The 21,918-nt window shown below is 37.3% G+C and overlaps 1 protein-coding gene and 1 long non-coding RNA gene across 9 annotated transcripts in view; one reads left to right on the plus strand and one right to left on the minus strand.

Moving 5' to 3' along the window:
* The window catches only part of LOC120354760 (transforming growth factor-beta-induced protein ig-h3), a 110,337-nt gene extending 108,104 nt beyond the window's left edge, over nt 1-2,233 (minus strand). Inside the window, exon 1 of the mRNA XM_039442360.1 lies at nt 1,963-2,233. Coding sequence (XP_039298294.1) covers nt 1,963-2,099 — 137 coding nt within the window. The 5' untranslated portion in view covers nt 2,100-2,233. The remainder of the gene's footprint in view (nt 1-1,962) is intronic.
* Nucleotides 2,234-10,989: 8,756 nt separating this feature from the next.
* Nucleotides 10,990-21,918, plus strand: part of LOC111063899 — a 30,016-nt gene continuing 19,087 nt past the window's right edge. For 7 of the 8 annotated variants that reach the window (XR_005573133.1, XR_005573127.1, XR_005573131.1 and 4 more), the window contains exons 1-2: nt 10,990-11,216; nt 14,066-14,195. This is a non-coding gene — a long non-coding RNA (uncharacterized LOC111063899). Of the gene's footprint in view, nt 11,217-12,532; nt 12,535-14,065; nt 14,196-21,918 lie in introns of all 8 variants that reach the window. The other variant, XR_005573129.1, reaches the window with a different exon arrangement.

A 21,918-nucleotide genomic window follows, 5' to 3' on the forward strand; every position in this document is an offset into this window, starting at 1 on the left:
TCACACTTTAACTATGTTTTCTGCCCAAAGTGGGGTTTACATTAGTCAAGTTTCTTGAATTCAAGATAATTTGAAAGAACAAAAACAGAAACTATAGTGAGATCCACGTTATAATGGCAGTGGATAAAGATAGGAGAATAGCGATGCCGATTCTCTGCATTAATTAATTATATTTCTACACTGTCAAAAACATAATTGGCATCGTTGTGGACCTAGAGAAGGATAGTACCACCGACTTTGTCGAATGATAGACAAGGATAGCAAAACCAAAGTTCATCAAATACTGTCATCATAACGTGGACCTCACTATAGAATCCACTACTGTATAACAATGTAAACTCTTCTTCTAGTTTTCTTGAACTCAAGTTTTGTTGGTTCAAAACTTGAATTTTCAAGCTTTTCAATTAATTAGGTTTTGATCATGTTCGACTGTTGCATTATAGTTGAAGGTACAATCTAACCTAGAAACGGGATAATGAGATAAGAACAGCTGTCAGACAATCCAGAATCTATAAAAGCAACTAAATAAAAACGTATGTTGCAGATGAAGAATTAAACTTTGAGACTACTGTAATTGAATTTTATATCATTTTTACTTAATAATTATTAACTTTTGAGGTTGTGAAAACTTCAATTCAAGTTTGAAAGATTTGTTTATTATTACACAAACCCTGTAATTGTAATTCATTCCTTTTCATTTTTAATGTAGCCCCCACTTGACGGGTTTGATTCCAGATTGTTCACGGTATGAGGACTTTGTTTTCAAGATCAGCATATTAAAGTAAAGAATGTGTCTTACATAATTGTGTCTTAATGCATATTAAAGAATGTGTCTTCAATGAAATTTTAGAATTTGAACCATTTTTAAAACTCATCACCTTTTTCAAAAATAATTTTAGTGATTTATTAAAATAGAAAAATATTGACTTGAAAATGACATTAATGTCATGTTGTGACAAATTAATTTAAAAGGGTACTGAGATTTATATTTTTATTTATACCAAAGAGATTTTTATCATATATTATTAGCTTAATTTCATAATTCAGACAGCAATGATACATACAGTCAAGTGAGAAGTCAGAAGAATAAAGTGCTGAGTAAATAAAGTGGCACGATGATTCTATTACCGTTAGCTACATACGGTAGCCTAGTTACTGACAGGACCACTGAAAATTCCATTCTCATGATTAATTAAACAAGATTGATTAACATGAATCCAAAAGAACTGTTTGTTATGTTCCATATTTTAAAATCAGAGAATATTAGAAGCTAACGCGTTGAAAGGCCTTTCAATAACTGGTGATTATTGTTCATGATAATACGGGGAAGACTCTCGTCCCAATATTGCAATACAAAAAAATATAAGGGAGAATAGCTCAATTAGACCTGTGTAACAGCAGATTGTATTCAGTACTAGCAGGGTTTTTTAATCTATTTTTTGTTAAAATTCAATCTCCTTATTTCCAGGAAACAAAAAAAAATAGAATAATTATTTTGTCAAAACCAAATTTGGATTTTCGTTTAATAATAATTTTTAATTCATTAGCATTTGAATAATTGCTAAAGCTCAGTAATTTCCATTTATAATCAGTTCATTAGTGCATAACTCATAAGTGATATAAATGCGTCAATCTTGTATTCCCTATCCCGTACAAGTATAATTTCATTCCTTTATAATATTATAGAAGATAGATAGGTAATCTACTATTTAGTACGGTATAGGTACTGTATCTAGAATCTATAGAATGTTCTAGATTCTAGAAGGAGCTCACAGAGCTTGTTGATGATCCATGAGAAACAACATCTATACTTCACGAGGAGAAATGTAATTATCATAATCAGTAGTAACTTGATAAATACTCATATGAATTGACAAGTTTTCATACATTACATTAGCAATCACAGTAATAAAATAATGAACATGAATGGAACATGATTGAAGAGGAAATGAATAGACTTACTTCTCCTCCACTGAAGACATCACATCCTCAGCTTTCATTTTGATATCTCCATCAAGTAGGTCTGCATTGGAAGCTAGCGACTGCAATAAAATTACTGCGGCAAAACCACAAAAAGCCTCACGGCTGATTTGGAACATTTTGAATCTTCTAACAATAGCAAATTTGCGATAAAACACAGCGCACAAGAGATTCAACTATAATCTAACAAGTAAAGTGGTAGCCGCTCAGTTTATATACAGGTCAGCTCCAGCTGCCCCAGCACAGCTGTTGGAGGAAACAGCTTCTCTTTGTCTAAGATACAGAGTAACGACCGGCAACGGTCACAGTTATCACAGAGTTATTCAAAAGTATTCTGTGCTCCTGGTAACGGTATGGTATAACGGACATTGTTGCTGACACTTTCAAGTCCTATCTTTCTGACAGAAGGCAGATAGTGAATGTTCGGGGTGCATCATCTGGCGAACTGCATGTACGGCATGGGTACCGCAGGGCTCTGTCCTGGGGCCAGTCCTGTTCATCCTGTATATGAACGATTTGAGAGTCGGCGGAAGTGAGCTGCTGTTTGCGGATGACACAACCCTTGTTGGGAGACGATCCTCGCCTGCAGCTGCCACCCTTGAGTTGGAGGAGTCCTTTGCTGGTGCAGAACGCTGGTTTCAGGAGAACAAGCTGTTGCTCAACGTCGGCAAGACACAGAATATCATGTGCACTCTGAGAAACCACTTCAATCATTCATTGAATGAACCAGTGAAGCTTCTGGGATTTAACATCGATCCAAAGTTGACATGGAGTGCTCATGTGGATGCTGTATGCAGAAGACTGTCTCGTGTGATCTACCTGTTGAGAAGACTGAGGTGCTTGCTGACTGAGGAACATTTGATTATGGCATATTAATACCTTAATACCTTAATACCTTCAGCTTCATCCATTACCCACAATTGTGGGATCGATGGCGTCAAAAAATCAAAACACGTACAAACACATGAAAAAAAAAACTGTAACAGTTCAGATGGCAGTGATCCAGTGCTCATGCTCTCAATAAAAATTCAAATTATCACTCATAAATTCGTTCACACTGTAGTATGCCTTTGCACACAGTAGCTTCCGGACGGTTCTCCTGAAGGCGGCCTCATCCAATTGCTTCACACTATTAGGCAGCTTGTTGTAGAATTTCAGGGCTGAAATCCTGTAACTGGCCTGTGATCGGTGGAGGCGTCTCCCGGGGATATCCAACAGCTCACTGCACCTGGTGTTGTGGCGGTGGATGTCACTACGGGCAGCTAGAGTATGCTGTATCTTCTTGACATACACCAAGCACAGGAGGATGTAATGGCTGAAGACAGTCAGTACACCAAGGTGAGCAAAGATGGGCTTGCAGTGGGCAAGATGATCGCTGCCTGTTATAATTCTTATAGCCCTCTTTTGCAGTCTCAGCACATCAGCAGCCCCCGCTGAATGACCCCACAGAAGCAAGCCATAGGTAATGTGGCAATGGAAGAGCGCATGATACATCATTATCAGGTACTTCTCAGTCACCAGGCCCCTCATCCTGAGCAGCAGAAAGCAAATGCGGGAGAGTCGACTGGTTACTTGCTGTATATGACTGTTCCAGCTGAGTTTGCTGTCCAAGACAAAACCCAGCAGCTTCACTGGATTCTGAGGGTCACGCGGCTCACGTGACAAGCTGCAGATGATCCTTTGGGTCTTGTCCTCATTCAGCTGGAATCGATTAGCCAGGAACCATGAAGTGGCAGACTGAAGATGCTCCGCAGATGCCTCCAAAACCGGCTCAAGCTCAGCACCCGATGACAGTAGAGATGCATCATCCGCGAACATCAGAGAGGAACCGTGGTCGTCGAGGTCATTTATCATGACAAGAAACAGTGTAGGCCCCAGCACCGATCCCTGAGGAACACCAAAAGTTACCGGAAGTGTCCGGGAGTCAGCACCACTGAGGGAGACAAGCTGAGTCCTTCCAGAAAGGTAAGAGCCCAAGATGGAAAGGGCAGAGTCTCTAAGACCATAAAAGCTCAGCTTTCTAAGAAGAATGCCATGGTCCACGCAGTCAAAGGCTCGGCTCAGATCACAAAGAGCAAGAGCAAGAGACTCACCATCCTCGAAGGCAGCATCAATCCGCTCAGCCACATGGTCGACTGCACCCACTGTTGATCTCCCAACTCGGAAACCAAACTGCATGTTGGAGAACAGGCCATTCTCCTCGAAAAAGGCCTCCAGCTGAGGCTTTATCACTGCCTCAATCACCTTGCCAAAGACAGGAGTTATGGAGATTGGCCTGAAGCTACGAAGGTTCTCACGATCACCCTTCTTGAAGACTGGGACAGTTCTTGATGTTTTCAAGAAATCAGGAAAATTTCCAGACCTCAAGCACTCATTGACAGATGCAGAGAGAGGAACTGCAATGGCATCAACAACCTCTCGAAGCATGCTCACAGACATGCCAAACACATCTGGACTTTTTGAGGGTTTGAAAGAGCGTATGATCCTCCTCAAGGCAGCTGGTGTGGTGGGGCGAAAGAAGGAGAGATGCTCCTGTCCCGGCTGGATTCTTCCTTCCAACAGATCAATTGGATCAATGGCAGTATCAGGCAGGGAATCCACTATATCCTGAACCGAACCCACAAAGAAGCCATTAAAATCATCTGGGCTTGCAAAGTCGATCTTTTTCCGTGGCATGGATCTGTTTGTATTTATCACATCCCAGGCAGCTTTGCATTGGTTAGGTGCATCCTCGATCTGTCGCTCAGTTGCCAACCTCTTAGCCAGCTCGATCCTCCTCTTGTAGAATTGTTTAAAGTTTCTATATCTAGCAGAGCTGTCAGCATCACCATCCTCACATCGGTTCTTGAGAGCGAGCATGAGTCCCTTAAGTCTGGCCAGATCATCAGTATACCACTCCCTGTGGCCATCCAGATGTCTAGGTCTCCTCCTTAGTGCCTGGGGGCAGTGAGGCCTGACAATCTCAGGAAAAAAGAAATCGAATCTGTCACGAAAATATTGAAAAAAAGCTGCAAACAACTCAGTACCACCTGAGGAGAGGAAAATATCATTCCAGGGTGTACTGGACAAGATACCTCTGGAATTTTCAAGGGCTGATTCATGCACAGGTCTCGTTCGAAAAATGTAATCAGCATGCCAGGTAGAAGAGGGCGCGACACGTGCCTCAGCCGCCTTCGGAGGATGCAAGCAGTACTCAAAGCAGAGTGGTCATCCCCATGCAACTCTATCACATTTGTGCTGCAAAATTATTATTCACTGTTCCATAGTCACATTATCTATGGAATACTGCTGTGGGGACATTCTTCACACTGTGAGAGTATTCTTATGCTGCAGAAGAAGGCAGTTCGGATATTGTCATCCAGTGGTCATCTGGAGCACTGTGGGCCACTCTTCGCCAGACTTGGGATTCTCACAGTTTTTAGCCAGTTCATCTTTGCTTCCCTGGTTGGTATAAGGAATACCAATCTGACAGTGAATTTGAGGGGGTTGCAGAGTGCCTACTCACTTCGAAATGCTCTCGAAGTCAATGTTCCTCGATGTAGGCTAAGTAAGGCTCAGAACTGTTATCCCAATATCGCTATTAAAATGTTTAATATGCTACCTCCATCTGTGCGTCATTTGAATGACAGTGAGTTTAAGAGGAGACTCAAGTCCTGGCTGCGTGCCAGACCATACTACTTCTTGAGTGAATTTTTTCAGGAGTCTACAGTTGACATTTAGTGGCCATCACCGTGTTTAGCCATCTATGCCATTATGTTTTATTTTTTTGATGTGACAGTGTTGTCAAAAACTTCTGTGTGATATTGTATTTTTGACGTGATGACCAACCCAGCTCATCTGGCTGGTTAATGGTCCTACAAATGAAGATTGAAGATAACCCATCTTACCTTTCCCCATGTCTACTCATAACTTCGATTCTTTCAGGCCGATAAGTATGGAGGACCTGACGAAAATTATCAGAAGGTTTAAGCTCACCTACAGCTAGTATGTTTATGGCATTTCTGTGTATGTGTTGAAGAGCATTATGAGTACAATAGTTGGCCATCATGTCATTGATCAACTCCTGTCTATAGTGTGGTCCACGTTATAATGGTAGTAGATAAAGATAGAAGAATAGCGATGCCGATTCTCTGCATTAGTTGATTATATTTCTACACTGTCAAAAACATAATTGTCATCGTTGTGGACCTAGAAAAGGATAGTACCACTGGCTTTGTCGAATAATAGACAAGGATAGCAAAACTAAAGCTGATCAAATACTGTCATTATAACATGGACCTCACTATAGGAAAGGGGATTTCCCAGACTGTCTCAAAATCTAAAAGACAGTGCCCATTTCTAAGAAGGGTGATCCTGAGGTTCTTGCAATTGTGCCTGAGGCTCTTGTATCGATTGTGCCTACTATTGGAAAAGTCATTGAAACAGCTAAGATAGTACAGATGAGTACCTGGAGAATAGTGGTTTGTTGGGAGGACGCAGCAGGGATTCAGAAGAGGGGGGTCAACCACATCAGCTACACTCTCTCTGGTGTACAGAATCTATAGGGATTTCGAGGAAAAGAGTTCAGTTAGCCTGGTGCTGTGTGACCTGACTAAGGCTTTTGATTGTGTGTATCACAGGATCCTAATGGAAAAGCTCTCCAGATATGGTTTTCGGGGCAGAGCATGGAGCATGGTGGCAAATTACTTGCTGGATCGTAAGCAGGTCGTCTCACTGATGGGAGCTACTTCAAAGGAAAAAGATGTACCTCATGGCGTGCCTCAGGGATAGATACTTGGGCCTTTGCTGTTCCTGATTATGACCAATTATCTGAGACTGGAGGATTCTAGCCATCTTTTTGCGGATGACACCACAATCATTGGTAGGGGTGGTGGTCCCTCAGCAGCAGGATTGAGAGCACAGCAACTCTTTACTGAGGCCAGAGACTGGTTTTCCACAAATAAGCTCCTTCTCAATGAAGGAAAGACCCAGAAAGTGATGTGTACTTTCAGCAGCACAGATCTAAACCAGGCACCTGTCACCCTCCTCTGATTCATTATAGTTCAAAGCTGACCTGGGTCATATTCTTGGAGTGTGCAAAAAGCTGTCAAGAGACATATATCTTTTCAGGGAGTTGAGAGCACTGCTGAGAGTCGAGCGGTTGTTGATATTGTACCATGCAGTTTTTGGTAACTGCATACTGTATGGTATCTTGATCTGGGGATATTTGCCACATGCCAGAGACAATCTACTGCTGCAAAATAAAGCTTTCCAAATCATCACATATGGCAAGTATGATGCACATCGCCAGCCAATCTTCTGCAGATTGGGCATCCACATAGTCTGTGGACACTACATATTGGCTTCACTGCTATATGTGCTGAGGAGTAACCTCACAACGCTACATTGGAGATAGCAAGTGCACTCCTACAACACTCGTAGAAGGACTAATTTGGATGTGCTGCACTGTCGTTTGTTGAAGGTAAAGGACTGTTTCCCGGTGCTGGCGATAAAGATGCTTTAACCATTTGCCAGAGCCGGTGATTATGGTGAACATCTTCAGGTCCTCCTTGTCTAAGTGGTTAATTGGAAAGAATCTATTTAGTATCAGTGACATTTTCAATGTTGATACTTATGATCTGTAATACTGCCATCATGATCAAGTAAAGTGTGGTCTGTTTGACCAGTGTTTTTTCTCATGTTGAAATATTATACTGACTGACACAATCTATCCAGGAATAGCCTGGTCTTTAATCAAGAGATTGGATATTGGATAACGATCAGCTGATTGCAACCGAGTATTGTTCAGGAGATTGTGTGCCAGCAAGATTCAACATGCCCATCATAGAATGGATTTATGTTTTGTTCTTTAGAATAAACCATATGTTCATATTTTGTTCTAAAGATGATAAATAAATCTAAAGTAAACTGTTAAAAAGAATTAATGTTTTAGCTAACTGGTACCTACAAGAATTTTTCACAATTCTGAATATTATCTCAAATCTCACTACTTGTGATGAAAATGAGAAATTTTAATTCATAGTGTAATAAATAAGATAAGGGTTTTCTCATGATTGATAAAGTTGTTGAACACTTCAGCCACAAGGGGCTATTAATAATATAATAATAATATCAAGTGACCTGGCTGGCTCAGGTCTGGAGTCAGAGTTTTCAGGTCGCAACTGATCAATTTCAGGGCCTCTGACATGACCTAACGACTGCTTTTTAGGTAGCCGGGACCGACGACTTGACATGTCTACCCAAAACAAAAGGGGCTATAGTACAATATATACTACTATCAGTATGTGTGTACAAACTTATCCATCACAAAAAATATGTTGTACTTGAGACTATTGAATATTTTATTACTGAATTATATTTTTTCATAATCTAACAATAATATTTGTCAACTGTATCTATCTATCTATCTATATATAGAAGTGAAATGGCACTGATTCATTCATTCATAATCATCAGAACTAAAGATCTACTTGACCAAATACGTTCAAATTTTGCATGTATGTTCAGTTGGCCATCTAGAGGCACACTAAGAACGGATTTGAAAAAAATCCAAAGATATGCCCAAAATCTGTATTTTTCCAGGGGTTTTCTGCGTTTTCTCAGCTATTTCAAGAACTAATTGACACAAAATTAATGTTCAAACATGGTACACAGGCTCAGCTGAAGAATAAAAATGTTGTTTTGGAAGTTAAGACGCCCAAGTTCCGCCCAAGATTGGCGGTATTTGAGCATTTTTCCTGCGTTCTCTAGGTCATCCCAAGAACTAATTGATATATTATGTCTAAATTTCGTTCAGAAGTTCAGCTAGAGTCTAGAAATTGATTCTAGAGAGGACTCAGAGTTATGCCCAAGAGAGGCGGTCTTACTGCATTTTCCTAGGGTTCCCTAGTATTTTTTCGGTGTTCTTCCACATTTTTCAAGAACTAATTGAGAGATAATGTTCAAATTTGATACACACAGACGTAGATGAGGTATAAAGAGGTTGTATTGAGATGAGTCTTAAAAAAACACTCAAGCTCTGCGGTTTTTGAGCATTTCCCTGCATTTTCCATGCCTTCTCGAGAACTAATTGACAGATCATGTTCATGTTTGGTACAGACTTCAAAATTATGCCAAAGATATGTGCCAAATATAGGTGCTTTTACAACATTTTCGAAGTGTACCCCACCGTTTTTTAGATGATTTTTTCCCAAGTTTTTCATTGAGTTCTCAGAGCATTTTTCTACATTTCTCAAGAGAATTCATATTTGATAGAGTTGGGTATGGATGTTTGGTAAGTTCATCACATCATTCCTGTTTCAAATTTCAAAAAACTTTTAGACTGAAATACAGTAATTTTAATAATATCCCAATCAAGCCTCTTTTTGAGAAATAACTGAATATCTTTCTGATCAATTGCAAAGAAAACGGGTGATTGGATCAAACCTGAAAGTCTCTTTTGACTTTAATGGAAGGAAGAAAGCTCAAACGAAATGATTCCATCCCTGGATGATCCAGCCGGGGGTCCAGTGGAGCCCCCTGGCTAGACGGTTGAGGAGAGCAAAGCGAGCCCGCTGGCTAGTAGAGCTATAAAAAGGTAAAACTTACATGCACTGATGATAAAAACTAGAAACTCATGTTAATCGATATTTCAAAGGTGAAGAGGTTGGTTGGGGCGTTGGAGGTTTTGCTTTTGAATGTCTATAATATGCTGGAAGGGGTTAGGGGGTTTTACCAAGAGCTATGTTTATTATTGTTTTTAAGGTAAAACGTTAGATTAGGAAGTTATGATTTTGCTTTTCAATTGCAATATGCTGAAGGGGTTAGGGTACAGGTTGAGTTATGTTTATAACTAAATTCTGGAAATATTAATATTCTATTTTAGGGCAGCATTTTTCTGAATGAGAGGGGTATTATGCGATTGGAGCCTCACTCTCAAGACTAGAATCTGTTTGTTGAAGTGCTATGTCATTCCAATGTTGTTGTATGGGCATGAATGATTAACATTGACAAAGGCAATGGAGGGGGACTGCAGGCATTTGAACTGTGGTAGTATTGGCGCATTCTTCATATTTCATGGCCAGAAAGGGTTAAGAATTCTGAGGTATTGGAAAGACAGTGGAGGTTGTTTACTGTATTAAAGAGCCAGAATCTTCGGTATTTTGGACATGTGATGCGCAATGAACAGTACAGATTCCTGCAGTTGATCAGGGAGGGCAAGATTGGAGGAAGACGCCGGACTGGAAGAAGGAAAACATCCTGGTTAAAAAACTTGAGAGAGGTGGTTCAACATTGACTCAATATCCCTGTTTGGAGCTGCAGTCAGTAGAATCCAGATTGCATTGATGATCACCGTCGCGGAGCCAGCATATAGAAGAAGAAGATTTAAAAATAATGTAGGCTTATTCATTGCAATTCTCTATATGTCATATTCATAGAATTTATTATCCAATAGTACTGCTTTATCATCGAATGAAATAATAATTTATTGATTATGATAATAAATTCAATGATAAATCATCAAGGATCATGATATTATAATAAAATAGACTGACATTCCTTGCTTTAGTATGGTAGTAAATATACATAAACGAATAATAGTGTAACTGCTCGCTGCCAGCTCCAGTCTCAGTGAGCTCGGTAACCACACAGAGAAGAAGTCCCCCAGAAGAAGTAAGAATATTATTTCTTCTACTTTGTGGTAACTATCATCACAAAGAACTGACTGAATGGAACAGGGAAACCCGTTATCTACGCATGCGCAATAAGGTGCTGTCTGAGTCTGTGACCGAGTAGTCTCTGTGGAAAGAGGTCATTCAAGATTCAATACAAAATCATGCATTTTGCATTATAAAAACAATATTTCGGTTAAGATAAGTCAATTCAAATCATCGATTCTTCAATAATGGAATTCCAATAATGAGCAATGATAATTTCAATAATGTCTAATAAATATATCTTATCATTGTAACATATGGATATTATGATTCATAAGGCATTGGGACAAGACAGAAAAAAGCTAACCTCAATTCCCGATCAATTTTACAGAGTAGGTACAGACGTTGTTCAGATGTTCACATGGTTATATTGTGTGAAATTACAAAGTAAAAGAGATTCTCCTTCCTTGTGGTGAATTATTTATTATTTTTAGACAGTGGGCTAACTCATCTCATATAATAGCCTGAAGGTGGCTGCATTTCAGTGAATGCCTGCGAATTTCAGCATTATATCGATAAAGAAGGTCCACACGTGTTCAAGTATGTATAACATTGTTGTCGATTTCGAAGGATTGGCTAAACATGGCCGAAAGTTGAAATTGTGTTTTGAATTGATAATTTTGTATGTATTTTTTTTCTCTAATGGGCATTTGAGGGCAATAGTTGAATCTCATGCAAAACATGATGAGAAACCCTTTTCATGATCATATATGTTGTTATGCTATACGGATTCAAAGGTTCAAAGAACCCCACACGTCAACCGGAGCTTATTTTGTTCCCAAGTACGTTAGTTGGGCAAACCAATACCTGTGTCCTTTACAAGATCCAGGAGTTTTCCCCTATACTAACATCCCATTCATCACCTGGTTGCTTGCAGCCAAAATGAGCCCTTCTTCTTGCCCCTAGTCTCTCGCAATCCAGTGTGATATGCTTGGCAGTCTCTTAAGATTGATTGGTCCTCGTAACCTACCTACGTGAGTTCCACTCCTGGTCTTTGTAGGTCCTTCCGCTGAAGGAGGAAGGGTCGCCAAATTGTCTCTAGGACACCTGGTCACCCTCGACGCAGCCTCTTGACCTAAATTTGTGCCTGGAGTTTCACTTATCTCTGGTCCCTTTGGTTTTTTTCTCTTGAATGGCCGCCCTTCTTTTATCAGTGGTCTGAGAAGCTCATCCTTCCTCTCCAGTTGGGATGGCGTGATTAAGCTTACGTCATCACTGTTGTGATCAGTAGAAGCCTTTTCAATGTTGATAGCTTCTACATAAGAGTGCAACGGAACCTCCTGCGTTCATGATGCACCCGTTTCAGATTGAGGAACCTACCTTGATGGGGCAGATCACGATAGGTTTAAAGGCAATGCAACGTCTGGAGTTTCCTTGGGTTTGGTCTGTTCATGTAGTTCCCACGAACAGCTAGGGAAGTGGAGTCAACCCAGACAGAGCCCTGCATGTCCAGGTAAGACCACAGAATAGGTACAGAATGGAAACTTGTAATCAATCAATCGCCTATCTAACCAATGATTTTTACATGACCCCAATACTAAACACGTCACATGACCTTGGGAAGTTCCAATCCTGGTCTTCTGATTGGCTCGTAGCAGTGAATGAGATCAATTGATCTGGATCATTGAAGTGATCCGAACCTACCATCAATACTATTACAATGCGGCGCTTCCTAACAAGATGGCGGATTTTAGCGTCAAGGTACTAGCCAAGTTTCCGTACTGTATGTATACTGTGGTAAGACTAACTACTACTGCAGGAGGTCGCCTGGTATCCTACAGGCACCGTTGGAGACACCTTATAAAAGCACCACTCATCAGCACGGTCCACATCACACCTTGGGTTGGCCTAAGAAGAAGTAAGAATATGGCCAAGGAAGGCCAACAGATAGAAAAAGAAATAAAGAATGGCACAAAGCTAAGACAATGGAAAAAGTGTCATTCTAGAAATAAAAAGTTCCAAAGCATATTAAGAAGGAAAAGAAGGGCTTTGGAAAGGGGGTCCCTTTTAGTCGCCTCCTACGACAAGCAGGGATACTTTGGATATTCTGGTTTTCAACAACTTCTTGAATACGATGTTCGACTCAAAGCTCCCACAACCCATCATGATCGTAACTAAAATGGTTATGGTATACCTCATAAATGTGGATAAAATGAAATTTTTGCTTTAAAACAGTTTTATTTGGTGATTGACAGATATTGAAAACTGTTGAATTTTGTAGAATAATTAAATGTACCTAAGACAAAAATTTTCAGTCAATAGATATCATAAATCTTATAGTTATTGAGATATTTTTGAAAAATAAAAATGAGTACCTAGGTATTCTAGGTATATTTCTATCACCAGTAATGTAGGGTTCATTTCCCTCTGTATCCATTGGAATTATTATGCATGTAGGCCAATCAATTTTCATTCAAAAATCAATGCAAACTAGATTCAAGAACAATGCAACCTAATCTAACCAAACCCAACTAAGCATGACTAACTTATCCTAACGTTGGTACAGGTATCGATATGGCGTCTTATCGATATCGTGCATCATTTCATCAGTACCTTGTATTGTACCTATTCTACTCAATAGGTTATATCGGAACGAATGAGGTTTCTTTCGATATTTCTGTAATATCGTAGTTTCCTAAAATATTTCCTCTTAATATTGTTTGATTCAAGAACATTCATCATAATCTTGACAGATATACAGAATTTCATAATTATTTTGATAAAAATATGTTTATTTATCACCTAATTACATAATAAATATATATTTAACCTCTCGATTTCAGTATAGTACAACATGAGTGAACTAAAAAAAAGCAGTAACAGGATGATTTCGAAATAAATGGTGCAAGAAAATTCTTTAAAAAAGTTTTTTGGAGAAAATAACTTCTTCCAAGTAGAATGGTAAGGGAATCTACTTCATTGACATCCTGATAACGGATACAATAGATTTTTCCTAGTATCTTATTCTGATGACAAAATTACAAAAATTAGTTAGAAATTAGACGGTTAATTTTGTTATCAGAATAACTCAAATGCAGATACCCAAACGAGCTCCAGGCTTGTGCGTGGCTAATGAAACTGGCCCGAGAAAAATATCTTGCCCGGGCCGGGATTTGAACCCGGGTCTGTGAATTATAAAGCCAGCAAGTAATCCCTTCGACTGCGGCCATTCCTATAAAAGTATTTACTATTATTAGCTGATAATATTATTTTGTTGGCCTAATAAATATCATAATACCATTATCCTGTCACCTATGATGGTTGTAATTATATGAAATATATAATAAGTATCTGAGATATATAATCAATTTCATAATTATGTTGATAAAAATATGTTAATTTATCACCTGAATACACGAGAAATACATATTCAACTTCTCTTATTTCAGGATTGTACAACTTTTAACAAAAATATACTAAGGAACAGGACTATAAACATATTATCTAGAAGAGGAAAATGGCAAACGATATCTTTTGGAGAAGGAATGTCCCAGTTTATTCAGACTGGGAAGACAGACTGTAAGTAGATAATCCTTTTTCATGTTGTATTGTTATTCTTAAGGTGAAATTCCTTAGAAACGACTCTAAACAGCCGCGCGTCTCCAGTGAGGCAGCTTGAGCCGTTCGATAGTCTGCTGGGGAACGCGCCAACTAGTCTCCCCGACAGTAAAGCTCCTTTTAAAACCACATTCGAGGGGATTTACTGACGGCGTCAACTGAGCTCCTGAGAGAGGAGCTTTACTGACAGGGAGACTAGTTGTCGTCAGCGTCCGAGGAGCTTAGTTGTCGTCTACGGTCCCGATAACTAGTCCCATCTGAACCAGTAGGGGATTTACTGTCGGGGAGACTAGTTGACTTAGTGGGTTTTCCTTGTATGCCCATAATCATATGATTACACTTGTCAACTGATTTATCATGAATAATTCCATAGTAATGGTTTACAAAACATCCCACGGCGTGGGCTGCTTTTCGTGGATTAGCATGGGTCTTCTTTGCGGCGAGCCTTAGGACTCGCTGCCACACAACCCTTTGTATTTCATATTAGAAAATACTATATTGGAAAATCAAGATCAACTATGATCAATCATAATTAATCAAAAGAGTATAGTTATAAATTAATGAATAGTTATTCAAAAGAGAACAGTGACAAATCAATGTAGAATTATTCCTACAATTCACATTACATGGAAAAACAAAAGTTTAAAGTTTCAATCTGAAGTTTTGAATGCCATAAGTTGAAGACTAAACAGTAGATCAGAGTTTTTCTTGATGATATATGCTATATTCTATGCATACATGTATGCAGGAATCACTTGCGAGACATACAAACTCATTCTGAAACTGCTTGCCAATTCAATAAGAAACATTTCCAAGTCAGTTGAATTTGGAAAGAGAAATTAGTTTGTTTTTAAATTTTATGTTTGCAGTGATAGAAGTGACAACTCCAACAAGCTTTTCTTCTAATAATCGAATTCATAGAATGTGTGATCAGTATCTGTGATTGTACTACTTCCCCGCCTGCTTCAAGCTGGTTTCAATAGGGTATTAACTGTCGGGGAGCTTAGTTGTCGGGTACGATCACGACAACCAGACCCCTCATAGGCCTATCCAGCAGGGGAGACAGGTTGGCGGCGACCCGTGGCTGGAGCACATAACCTATAAATTCATCCAATTCAATGATTCATTAGATTTTTATGTTGTATAAGTGTTATGGTGGCATATGAATTTGAAGTGTTAGCTATATTACTTTTATAACAAGAAGGAGAATAATGGCTCAAGTTTACACTTATGGCCATTATACCAGCTGTCAAATTATCGGTTACAGTAGATTTTTTCTAGTGTCTTATTCTGATGACAAAATTACAAAAAATAGTTGAAAATTAGACGGCTAATTTTGTTATAAAAATAACTCAAATGTAGATGCTCAAATGAGCTCCAGGCTTGTGCGTGGCTAATGATACGGATGATGAGAGATGAGTGGATCTAGTCTTGGATGGATTCCGGAAAGCAATTTTCAAACTCTTAAATGGTATTTAGAGGAGTTTGACTCTTGAAGTGGCAAACCTTTCAGAACGGGAGTAAGAGGCGCATGGAGCTTAACTTGTTGAACAGGTTAACTTTATGACGTAGCCTATTATACTCATCATCAAATTCACTCGACTACATCCACTCCTATAAATTATATGATATTATAACATGATAATATAATTTTGTTGGCCTAATAAATATAATATTAATATAGGTATAAAATATCTTTTTGATCAGTATATTGTGGCAAGCAATCCTCCACTCACTTATGATAATACAGTGGACTTCGGTTACAACGCCTCCGGCTAGAGCGCTAATCCGGGTATAGCGCTATTTCAAGACAGGTCCGGCCATTTCCCATATAATTACATGTATTTTAGGTTCTTTTATAACGCGGTTTATCTCCGGATATAGTGCTGTTTCCACATAATGTCTCATAACTTCATTTTTGCTCTCAGTGAGTGAAATTCCACAAAATAAACTATTATTAAACAATTCACCAGTGACTGGACAAAAGTGTTATTTATGGAATAGTTTAGAGCCTCTCCCACCTCTTGGAATTTCCCATTATAACCAGATGTATGGTGTCAATCACTCCTACTCTTTCCCTCTCTGTTACTGTACTGGGAAGACTTTGTGAACTGGACATTGTCAGTAGACTGATAGTGCTTGTGCGCAACGTGTGAATTCTCGTACCGTTTATTTTCATACTGTTGTGAGTTTTGTACTGTGATACATTATGGCAAAGCGTAAAGCATTAACATTTGAAACTTCAAGTGATAGAGTGTATGGAAGAAGGTGAGGAAAACATTGATGCGTGCGATTGCTTCAATCATGCAGGATTATCAGATTCTGCACTATGTATAGAGAACACAAACAAAGATAAGATGACGAAGGAAACCTAACCTAACCTAACCTAACCATACCATAAAGTCAATGGATTCAACAGCTCAACTTTCCTGGAGAGTGTAACGATCCATTTTTATAAACATGAAAATAGTGTCACAGTCAAATTTCCAAACCTAAACTAAAGTTTCCAACTCTGCTATCTGCCAACTATCGTAGCAGATAAGGCAGCTCTAGCCAAGCTCCAACAGATAATAGTTGAAAAACAACTCCTCCACCCTTCCTGACATTCCTATACTGGCAGTGATACCAAATGTACAGGAAAATGCAAGTGATGAACTGATAGATGTAGAACATATAGTTGAATCTCAATTAGGCCTATACTGGTTACAAGAGCACAATTTGTATGAAAATAGCATAAGAGAATGGAATTTTCTTTTTTCTTGATATTGTAATGTAAAATTATAAAATCTAATTATGTTATTAATATTACGATGTATATTAGTATCTTATGCTATCCAGCATTCTAGAGATACACCATCCCTCATCACAAGCTTTGCTTAAAGAGGGATGCAACAATATTATTTAGAATATGATATTTTATGTAAATATTCATTATTTTATAAAGAATTTGTATTCTATGTTTGTAAGTATGAATTGTATATTAATATTTTGTTGACATTAATAAATTGATTGATTGATAGTGACTGAAAAGAGTGCGGTCCAAATGTTTGCAGATATAGTGCAGTCCAAAAGTTTGCAGTGAATGAACTGTGCGGTCCCGAAGGTCTCGAAAGTTGCCGTGTCAAGCTGTGTCGTCTCGTGGGGAAATTATTATTAACAGCGGTGAGTAAAATATCACATTTTATCACTATCATTATGCCAGTTCTAACTATATTTATCCACCTCCTAATATATTATTTTCCATTCAAAATCATCCCAAAGAATATAAAATTTCCTATTTAAATTTTCTTATATTTTTTGAATAAATTTATTTCCGATCATCAAACCCTCTTCTCTTAAAAAAAAGGTTTTGCAAATTATTAATTTAGACAAAAATAAAAAAAATCCGTTGCACATGTTCCCTAAAACAGGGACATAATTTTAAAACCCTTACAACATGGCTCACGAACAGTGACCAAAAATTGAAATCCTTACAAGAGGATTCATTTATTTCAAAGAGAATAAATTGGAACAGATGAAGAATTAATCGGTCAACTTTAAAGAGAAAACGACACTATTGCAGATGATTTCTAAGCAGATTGTGAAGTGGAAGAGGAATTTCTGGAGCCTCCAACTCTTTCTCAGGCTTTTAATCAAGAAGAACAATTGATTTCTTGTTATGAGTGTAAAAGGGAAAATGAGAGTGATGACATAATACTGTCAAATTTTTATGTGATTTCAAATAACCTAGAAAGAAAATTCCTAAATTCTAGAAAAATTCGAAAAAACTATCAATGATATTATTTTAGAAACTAAATAAACTATTTATCAAAAACGTTTTCATAGTGTACAATATAATAGATAAGAATGGCAAAGTGGTTCAAATATGAGGCCCATGTATTATCTTCTGGTCGTAGTGATCATGATGCAACTATCTGCCTTTTGGATTCAAGTTATTTTCTATCAAATGTCAAACCATTTTTTTATACAAATCAGAAAACTAAAACTATTGATAGGACTTTGCTTTCTAATCTGTTGAAAAATGCAGTTTGGACTGAAGTTTTCAATACAATGAATGTGTCTGATGGATTTGATATATTTTTAAAAACTTTTCACGAAATAGTAAATAAAGCCACCATTGAGAGTAGTAAATTAAATAAAATAAATAATGTCAAGATTTTGAAACCCTGGATGACGGTTGAGCTATGTAAGAGACAGCATCATAGAAATCGGTTGTATAAAAAAGTAAAGAAAAATCCACTAATTTTAGATTGAAAAGAGAATTTGACATTTTTGCATTTAAATTGAAACAGGATATGGCAAATAGGAAGAACCAATACTACCATAATTTGTTTGATATGAATAAAAATAACCCACGAAAACAATGGGATACAATTAATAAAGTTTTGGGTACAGCGAATAATAAGAAAAATGCCCTTGATTCAATTAGGACATTTGACAATCCACATTTGACTGTTCAGCAACCGCTTGAAGTGGCTGAGGAGTTTAATAAATTTTTCGTCACAATTGTAGAAAAGCTTATCGATCAAATCGATGACTCTAGCAATATGAACCCTTCTGATTTTAATAAAATGTTTCCTCCACTTTCTGTGCAAAACTCCTTTTTCTTTTTCCCAACTTGTGTAGATGAGGTAAAACGAATAATTTCTCAATTGAATCAAAATAAAGCATCTGGAATTGATGGTATATCAGCGTTTATCGTTAAACTTTCCAGTGAATTCATAAGTCCTGTGCTAGCTCATTTGATCAATCTAAGTTTTGAAAGTGGTGAATTTCCCGCATGCTTGAAGAGGGCGGTAGTCATCCCATTATTTAAAAAATGTGATTGCATGGATTTGAATAATTATAGGCCTATTTCACTATTATCTGTGTTCTCGAAAATTATAGAAAAAATAATTAAAGCAAGAATTCAAAAATTCTTCAATTTAAATAATTTTCTGAGTGAGAACCAATATGGCTTTATTGAGAAGAAATGTACAGAGGATGCATTGTTATCTTTCTGTTCAGGAATTTTCAATGGGCTAAACAAAAACTTAAATGTCTTGGGCCTGTTCATTGATATAACTAAAGCTTTTGACTCTGTGGACCATAACATTCTTTTGCATAGATTGAGGGAGGCTGGAATAAGAGGCATTGCTTTAAACTGGTTCAAAAGTTTCTTGGTGGGCAGAAGCCAGTGTGTTCGGGTTAAGAATGTTCTGAGCTCTTATTTGACCATCCCATGTGGGGTACCCCAGGGCTCGGTATTAGGACCAATTTTATTCCTGGTGTATATAAATAAATTATGCGCAAGTAATCTGAGTGGAACAGTTACTTGTTTTGCGGATGATACGGCTCTGCTATATTGTGAAAAAGAAATTGATACGGCAACTTCTAAGATGCAAAGTGACTTAGATTGGATAAAAATTTGGTTCTCAGTGCATAGGTTGGCTCTGAGTACTAAAACCAAATTTGTTCGTTTCTCTTTGAGATCAAAGCCCATCTTGCAGGTTCCCTTACTATTCAAGTGTGGTGTCTGCCTATCTAACCATAATGAATTCTGTACATCTTGTGTAAAGATAGATCAAGTGCAAAATATCAAATATCTTGGTTTAGAGCTTGATGAGAACTGCAATTGGAAGGTTCACATCCAATCACTCAAAAAGCACATGAATATGATGCTTCGTAAATTTTATTTATTGAAATTCATTTGCCCTAGAAAAATTCTGAGATCTGTTTATTTCGCTATTGCAAATAGCAAGCTTCAATATGGGCTAAGCTGTTGGGGGGGGGTGCATATAAAACTAATTTAAACTCTATACTTATTGCACAAAAAAGATTGATTAGAATGATGACATCATTACATAGGAGAGCTCATTCATTTCCCTACTTCCAGGCCTTGGATATATTGCCTTTAAGGCATTTATATATTTTCAGGGTCTTGAGAATATTCTTTTTAAGAAGTGGTCAGATTACAGGGAATGCCCTAGTTTTCTCAAACAGATTGAGAGACAGAAATTTGGTTGTTCTTGCAAACCCTTCATGTGAAGCCTTCAAACGGTTTTACGATTACAGTGCTCCAAATCCTTTAATAAGTTACCTCTACATATTACATCCACAGGCTCACTGATAACATTTTTGAAGAAATTGAAGCACTTTTTATTCAATTTTGATTTTGATGAGATTGAGGAGTTCTTTTTCACATGAATTATTTTTTTACATTCTTTTGGGAATTTCTACTATTGCTTCCTAGGGTTCTAACAATTTTTCTGTCTCAGGATTTTTATTTATCTATTTTTTTCATTAATATATTATGACTTTAGTTCATATATTAATATAAAAATGTATATGTCCTCAAATTCTTCTTAATTTATTTTCCTAGGATTGTATTATACCTTTTGGTTTCTATAAATAACTTCTGTAATGTTCACTCCTTTCAATTCATTTTCTGTGAATAGACAAAGATTTTCTGTTAATTTTTTTTTCGAGGCTTCTGTCTCTTGCAAAGGTCAAATAGTTTAATTTTCAGAGTAGGTAACTTCAACTCAGCTAATAGCTTATGAAGTACCTTAATCATAACTCTGACGCTACATAATGTCTTTGTTATTTTTAATTATTTTCATTTATATAAATAGAATTAGAAGATAATATTATATTATGTATTTTAGTTTTTATTTTTTTCAAAATTATTGTACTGATTTGTTAAGTTCATTTACTTTTGTTTGTAAATTGTCAGTGTTATGAATAAATTTCAATTTCAATTTCAATAGCTGTTTAGTGTTTGATTGTCTTAGAACCCATTTTCACTGTTGATAAATGACAACTCTGGTTATAGCGCTACGCCGGTTATAGCGCTCATAACCGGATGGTCCCTTCAACCGCTTGTAACCGGAGTCTACTGTATAACATGGAAAGTATAAGAACTCATGACTATCACTCATGAAACTGAGGTGCATTGGAAACTAACTTGACTTGTAGGGCAGTAGCAGGACTTATAGGTCTACTGATAGTACAAGAATCGTGGAAATATGCTATAATATCCATTAATGTCTTGGATGGAAGACTTATCGCGATACAATCAAGTAAAAATTGATTCATCTAAATTTGAATTTTGCATATCTTCTGCAAACTTTGGCCATCAAAGGTAGATGTAATAGGTAAAATAAATTTTCTAATGCTATATTTGACAGTGAATTTCAATTTTTATTGATTTATTTGATAGCATATGGACTGCTTATTTTATACATTTTATGAATCTCTCTCAAAAATTGTTCCAATCCTAATGAGTGGAACGCTATAATGTCGTAGTTTCATAAAATCTCTCCTCTTAATATTGTTTGATTTAAGATCATTCATTATAATCTTGTTTTATTCAAAATCATTCATCATAATCTTGACAAATATACATATTGTTGGATGAGTATTTGAGGTATATAAATAATTCCATGATTATTTTGGTTAAAATATGATAATTTATCACCTAATTATATAATGAATAAATAAATGAAAAATACATATTCAACTTCTCTATTTCAGCATAGGACAAAATGTGAACTAAAGGAAATGCAGGAACAGAACGATTTTGAACAGCCACGTTCACTCACCGGTCTCATCGTTCACTCAACGATCTGTGGCTTTGAACTCAAACAATCTGGTTTTCAGAAGCTGCATTTATTCAACATCATTCATTATAATCGACAAAAAT

The sequence above is a fragment of the Nilaparvata lugens genome, chromosome X, assembly GCF_014356525.2.
Source record: "Nilaparvata lugens isolate BPH chromosome X, ASM1435652v1, whole genome shotgun sequence".
NCBI lineage: Eukaryota > Metazoa > Arthropoda > Insecta > Hemiptera > Delphacidae > Nilaparvata > Nilaparvata lugens.